The sequence below is a fragment of the Letharia columbiana genome (assembly GCF_014066305.1).
Source record: "Letharia columbiana isolate WasteWater2 chromosome Unknown xfSc0000000_s0, whole genome shotgun sequence".
Lineage (NCBI taxonomy): Eukaryota > Fungi > Ascomycota > Lecanoromycetes > Lecanorales > Parmeliaceae > Letharia > Letharia columbiana.
Window position 1 is genome coordinate 187,166 of NW_023501148.1, and position 8,082 is coordinate 195,247.

Sequence of the window (8,082 nt, forward strand, 5' to 3'; positions counted from 1 at the left end):
TCGAAGAGCATGGGAGAGGATCTCGCAGTCCCGTGTTATTTCAAACAATTTACAGACGGGTGCATACATTGAAGATCTAGCCGTTATTCTACGCCTAATCTTGGCTTGACAAGTTAGAGAGCGTGTCTAACGCAGTCGCAGTCCCGTGGATTCCAAATACTTCAATATTGCGGCCGGGTTCAGGGGAGAGTTATCTCCTTTAATTTACGATTCATTCACGTAACTCTGTTTCCACGTTGTTCAATAATGAACAACTTTTTGTAAAATCCGAGTCGTTTATCAACACTCAATTTAGCGCAATGGCGAACCAATACAAACCTCTGATTCTTTGTCTCCTAATCTTTTGGATGTGGAATACTCAGGTCACATCCTCTACAGCTTCAAGTAAGTTTTCGTATCTATACCGAAATTCATATCACTCACTGCCAACAAAGCAACCACCACGAAAGCCACACGTAACATAATGCTACCACATTCAGAAGCTACTTTTAAACCACAAATCGACCATCACGTCGCCATAGCCCCAAACGTTCCCCTACAACTCAGAGTCAACACCCACACCCCGCGCCATATGTATGAAGACCTTCAATATGCTTGGCTCGAAGTACAGGAATGGATTGAGCATCAATTTCAAAAAATATCGGCCACGAATCCTGGGATGAATACATCGAGCTGGGCGCTTTCGGGGTGGAAGACAGGAGTCACAGCTGTCACAGCTGTGGGCAACACGGGAGTCGTGGCTGTCACAACTGTATGGAACACAGGGGTCACGCTTTCGGGGTGGAAGACAGGAGTCACAGCTGTCACAGCTGTGGGCAACATGGGAGTCGTGGCTGTCACAATTGTATGGAACACAGGGGTCACAGCTGTCGCAGCTAGCAGGTCATCGGTTTTGAGCCTAGTCGATGCCTGTAATACCAATTATCGTTATCTCAATGCAGCTCGAGAATACGAACGACGCCTCCATCAAAATCTGCAGACAGTCGACTTGCAGACAACCGACTTCAATCAGAATACGCATGAGACCACTCTCGGCATCCTTCCTACGCGTCAAACTACCATCAACGCTATTGCAGCGCTGGCAGAGATAAATCCTGAAGAGGTATCTCAAATCGCGCTTTATCTGGAGAAGCCTGTGCGAGGGGTAGAGCGATTCAGATACGTGGAGGTCCCCAGCTATCTAACAATGGTGCCTAATCTGTGGCAGCAGATTACGCCTTTAGTATGGGCGCAAGCTCTCTACGGGCAGATCAAAACAGGCTTGTTCATGTTAGTGTCTGCGATGGGGGTCCTGGCTGCAGTCTTTCTTGCCCGCTTGGATATCAGGATTCTTCGTTTTGTGGAAGGGTTGTTGGTTGTTGCGCTAGCATATTTCTATCTAGTTATAGAGTAGCGCAAGAAAATCTCGTCATAAGTTCAGTTGCTCCAGACAGGTCTTATACGAGAATGATAGTAGAAGGAGCCTAGGGGAAATGGAGAGCCTTCTTTCTCAACTCAGCAAGTGAGAGATGGGGTTTCCCTCGAGGGCGATAGCGACTATTGGGTACTCCGCCCCTTTAGAATCCTAGCCAATCATCTTCTAAAGATAGTAACGTGCTTGATCGGTCAACGAGAATAACTGGGCTTCGAGACTCTTGGCATACACATCAAAAATTTAGCGGTCTAACCGAATATAGCATAGATCTATCGATTAGGGTCTTTCTATAAAATAATAATATTCGTAGAATACCCCGCTACTCCTTTATCGCCTCTCTTATTATTAGCTTATAACACTTAATTAAATTATTCTTCTTTCGTTATAACTTATAAGAAATCTCTTAGATCTAATACGGTAGATGTTTAAAAGACTAAGGCTTTAAAGTAATAGCGAAAAGATTCTATTCTAAAACTCGTTAAACTCGCTATTCAATTCGATATTTCTAAATTATTATTATATGCTAGTGTCTATAATCGAAAGAGTCGTATAAAAGAAGCCGAGCCTTAAAAGTATTTTATTTAAGAAGAGAAGGATGTTTTAGTTAAATAGTATATGAAATTAATTAAGTAGAGATATCTATCTAGAGTAAACGTCTTACGAACTATAGTCTTAGAGCTTTTATAGACGAAAAAGAAGAACTTAAGTATATAAGTAAGTAAACGATAAACGAAACGATTTCTAAAATATAATAGTTAATTGGAAATTGTATATAGTAGAGCATTAAACGATAATCGAGCAAAGACTATATATTTCGAAATTATTTATCGCTGATTTAGTCTTCTAGTTAGCGTTATTATCGAGTATAAGATTCTTCTAGAAAATATATATAATTTTAATAAGAAAGGAGTTTTTATGAATATGATCTCTGCGGCGAAAGTACTAGTCGAAAAGATATAATATAATATGAAATATTAATCTACTATACTATACTCTAATATAATATAAGTTATTAAGATTTATAGAATTTCATATCTAATATAATATAGAATCTTAGCGATATATATTACGATATGATATATCTATGAAATTATATTATAATATAATATATATATAAGATATTTTAATTGAAATTTCTATATTTAGAAGTAATTATTCTAATTATTATTCTAGTTAATAACTACGCTAAATTAATAAAATATAAAATTAAATATTATTATATTTTATTACTTTATATATATAAAAGAAAGCGAATTATATCTGCTAATAATAAGAAAAGCTTATTTTCCTCTAGTATTAATTACGCGAAATTCGTCGATACTTTATAATTAAAGCTATTAATAATAATTTTATACGTCTATTATATATTTTCGATATCGCTATCTAATATAAAATTATATATATTATAGTTATAATCTTTTTATTAAATCGCTAATTTAGAAAAGTTAATATATCTCTTAATATTCTCTTAAAAGTATTATAGCTTAATATAATAAGTTATATTTCTTTAAGCTATCTTCTTACGATATATAAAAAAAGATTAAATATAGAAAGTATATAAAAGTATATTTAATAATTCTAAAATGAATTAATAATATTTATAATAATAATTAGAATTAAGAATTAGATATATTCGAATAAGAGATAATTTTATATTATTTATATAATAGCGATAATAGTAATTAAGATTAAAATATTAATTTAAATAGCGTAATTTTCGTAATAAGCTTTTTATTATTATATATTAAATTAATTATATATAAGTAAAGATTTATAATTCTATCTTCTAGATATAATTATATTTAATATTTTAAGATTTTTATAATAGCTCGATACTTATTAATTAGCGCGTTAATATTATTATATTTAAACTATAATAACGCTTATTATTAAATTCTATATTACGCTCTTAAATAGTTTAAAAAATAAGATTTATTTAATTATTAACGCGTATAGTAAAATTATTCTTAATACTTATATCTTATTTAACTTCGATATTATTTATTTTCTCTTAATTCGAGCTTTTATCTTTATTTATATATATAATAATTCGCGTAATAAGCGAAACTTTAGACTTCTTCGTAATTACGCTCGCGTGCTTTTTTTATATAATATTATTAAAATATAAGTTTATTAGAATAATAATTAGAATTAGAAATTACTTATCGCTTATTTATTATATTTTATCTAATTTATTTAAAAGTTTACTTTTATTATAATAACGATATATTAATATATTTAATTTTATACTTTTTAATAATTATAGTATAATTAATAGTCAAAATATTAGCTTTCTTTATTTTCTTAATTAGTTTCTTTTTAAACGTAAATATATTTATTTACTATCGCGATTTCTTAATATTTTTATTTTAATTAAATTTATTCTTCGCTTTTCATTTTAATTAAAAATCTAATCGTTATCTAATTAATTTATATCGAGATTCTTTAATATCGCTATTATTATTAATATTTAATATTTATTATAATAAATTATTAAACTTAATCTCTTTTACTTTAATTATTATAAAAAAATAAATTAATAGATATATATAAAAGAATTAAAGGGCTTATATAAATATCTACGAATATTAAACTATTCTTAATTTTAATTAAAGCTCGTTTTATTAAAAAGTACGTTAATTCTAATAAGTATTAATATTAGAAATAAAGAGAATATATATTATACGCTATTTTAAGTATATTATTATAGAGTTTAATTTAAAAAATAATTATTTTTATAAAGATAATAAGACTTAAAGATAAGAAAGTAAAAATAAAATATATAAAAATTTTAATAAGTTATAGTAGTTTAATATTAATTAAACTAAATAAAGATAATCGCTTACTAGCTCGCTCTCTTAGATCTTTTATCTTTTAATTTATATAAACTATAATAATAATTATAATTATTATAAAAATAATTAAAATTATATTAGATAATAGCGCTTAATAAGCGTAATTCGCTTAAGTTTAAATTTTTAAAATTAAAGAAAAAGCGCTTTATTAATATTTAATTTAAGCTAGATAATATAAAGTAATTTAAAAATTTAATATACGCGATAGATATCTAAGCTTTTCTTCCCCCCTTTTTCTTCTTTAAGACTTTCTTTTTTATATTAATTCTTCTTATTATTAAATTATCTTCTTTATATATTAAACTCTTATTTAAATAACTTAATATTATTATAGCGATATTAAAAGTATAATATAGTTATTAAGCTATATATTTATTTTTTATCTTTTAATAACTTTAAGCTAATATATAGATAAATCGCGTAAAGAGCTTAATTTATATACGCTTAATTTATTATTAATAGCTCTTTAAAAAAGTTAATATTATTCTAGAGTACTAGACGTAGCGTTGAAATAAAGATTTTATTAAATATTATTATCGCTTTTATCGCCGTCGCTATTATTTTAATAGATATTATTCTTACTTTAATAAATATTATCTCTATTTTAATAATATTAAAACGTTAATAGAAATTAAATAATATATTCTTCTAATTATTATTATATTTATTATATATAATTAACGCGAGCTATAGCTTAAGCTTTACGCGAGATTTATTATTATTAAAAATTAATTAATCTTATAATTCTAAAGCTTTTCTTTTAATATCTAATTTATTAAATTATACTTAATTAGAATTTATTAAAACGCTATTATATTTAAAGATTCGCTTTTAAAGTATTATATAAGATAATAAAAGTCTTTCTAATTCGTTAATTTAAGAATAAGTTTTTTATTATTACGCTTTATAGTTAACTCTAATAATTCTTATTTAAATAAATATTTATCTTTATATAATATATAAAAAGCGAGTTATATTATAAAAAAAGAATTTAAATCTCGCGATTATCTTAGTTAAATCGTTTAAATTAAAAATAAAAGTATATTTATCTTTATATAATTTAGCTATTTTATTAATCGTTTATTATATATATAATTATAAGATATAATTATATATTATCGATTATCTAAATAATTATAAGAAGTATAAAAGAAATAAAATTATATAATTAAGCACTTATAAACTTTTTTTTTCTAAGTATTTATTTTAATTTAGAGTTTAATTACTATCTAATTAAAAAAAGATAAGATATAGAAAATATATAAAAGTAGATTTAATAATTCTAGAATAAATTAATAATATTTATAATAATAATTAGAATTAAGAATTAGATATACTCGAATAAGAGATAGTTTTATATTATTTATATAATAATAAAAGTAATAGTTAAGATTAAAGTATTAATTTAGATAGCGTAGCTTTCGTAATAAACTTTTTATTATTATATATTAAATTAATTACGTATTAATAAAGATTTATAATTTTATCTTTTAGATATAATTATATTTAATATCTTAAGATTTTTATAATAGCTTAATACTTATTAATTAACGCGTTAATATTATTATATTTAAGCTATAATAGAGTTTATTATTAAATTCTATATCGCGCTTTCGAGTAATTTAAAAGATAAAGTCTACTTAATTATTAACGCGTATAATAGAATTATTCTTAATATTTATATTTTATTTAACTTCGATATTATCTATTTCCTTCTAATTCGAGCTTTTATCTTTATCTATATATATAATAATTTACGTAATAAATAAAATTCTAAATTTTCTCTAAATTACGCTCGCGTATTTTTCTTATATAATATTATTAAAACGTAAGTTTATTAGAATAATAATTAGAATTAGAAGTTATTTATTATTTATCTATTATATTTTATCTAATTTTCTTAAGAGCTTACTTCTATTTTAATTGCGATATATTAATATATTTAATTTTATATTTATTATAAACTATAATATAGTTAATAATTAATATATCGACTTTCTTTACTTTTTTAACTAGTTTCTTTTTAGATATAAATATATTTATTCGCTATCGCGATTTCTTAATATTTTTATTTTTATTAAATTTATTTTTTAGTTTTTATTTAGAATAAAGATTTAATTATCGTCTAATTAATCTACGTTAAAATTCTTTAATATTATTATTATTATTAATATTTAATACTTATTATAATAAATTATTAGACTTAATATCTTCTACTTTAATCGCTATAAAAAAATAAGTTAATAGATATATATAAAGGAATTAAAGGGTTTATATAAATATTTATAAATATTAAACTATACTTAATTTTAATTAATACTTATTTTATTAAAAAGTATATTAATTCTAATAAGTATTAAAGTTAGAAATAAAGAGAATATATATTATATACTATTTTAATTATAGAGTTTAAGTTAAAAGAATAATTATTTATATAAAGAAAAGAAAATAAAAATGAAATATACGAAAATTTTAATAAGTTATAATAGTTTTATTTTAATTAAGTTAGATAAAGATAATTATTTATTAACTCGCTCTTTTAGATATCTTATCTTTTAATCTATATAGACTATAATAATAATTATAAATATTATAAAAGTAGATAAGATTATATTAGATAATAGCGCTTAATAAATATAATTCGCTTAAATTTAAATCTTTAAAATCGAAGAGAAAGCGTATTATTTATTAATATTTAAATTAAGCTAGATAATATAAAATAATCTAAATATTTAATATACGCGATAAATATCTAAGCTTTTTCTTCTCTTTAAAACTTTCTTTTTTATATTAATTCTTCTTATTATAAAATTATCTTTTTTATATATTAGACTTTTATTTAAGTAATTTAATATTATTATAATAATACTTAAAGTATAATATAGATATTAAATTATATATTTATTCTTCATTTATTAATAACTTTAAATTAATATATAGATAAGTCGTATAAAGAGCTTAACTTATATTTAATTTATTATTAATAGCTTCTTAAAAAAGCTAATATTATTTTAAACTATATAATATAATAATTATTTAAAAGCGTTATAATAAAGTTTTTGCCTTACTTTAATAAATATCGCCGTTATTTTAATAAATACTATTATCGCTTTAATAGATATTATTTTTATTTTAATAATATTAAAGTATTAATAGAAATTAGATAATATATTTTTTTAACTATTATTATTCTTATTATATATTATTAACGCGAGCTATAGCTTAAGCTTTATATAAGATTTATCGCTATTAAATTTTAATTAATTTTATAAATTTAAAACTTTTCTTTTAACGCGTAGTTTATAAGATTTTATATTATATATATATTATATTATTTAATTATTATCTTTAAAGTTTCGCTTTTAAAAGTTAACTCTATATTTTTATAATAAATAAGATATTAAATAGAATAATTAGTAGAATTTAATCTTTTATTTATTAGCTAATAATAAATCTTATAACTTATATATCTAATTACGTTTAAAATTATAATTATAATTATTTTTATAATTAAAATTAATATAAATTAAGACTTTCTATTAATATATAATTTTTTTTAAAAGATTTATATAAGCGTAATTAAAGATTAATATTTTTCTTTTAAGCGTTAAATACTTAGCGAGAAATATTAGAAGATTTATATTTAAATATTTATTAATTATATATTAGAATTTACTTATTTCAAATTTTAGATATAAATACCTTTACTTTTAAATAAGATAAAAAAGCTATAGATTTAAGATCGAATATTATTAAGAATTACTTACTATTTTCTATTATATTTTAGCTATTTATAATTATTAATATACTCGT

At 22.5% G+C, this 8,082-nt stretch overlaps 1 protein-coding gene across 1 annotated transcript; it reads left to right on the forward strand.

Moving 5' to 3' along the window:
• Positions 1-463: 463 nt before the first annotated feature.
• Positions 464-1,393, forward strand: HO173_012908 (uncharacterized protein; the record flags this gene model as incomplete). The annotated part of the gene is made up of 1 exon (XM_037314738.1): positions 464-1,393. The coding sequence occupies one exon, from the start codon at positions 464-466 to the stop codon at positions 1,391-1,393; it is 930 nt and encodes a 309-aa protein (XP_037158365.1).
• Positions 1,394-8,082: the final 6,689 nt, after the last annotated feature.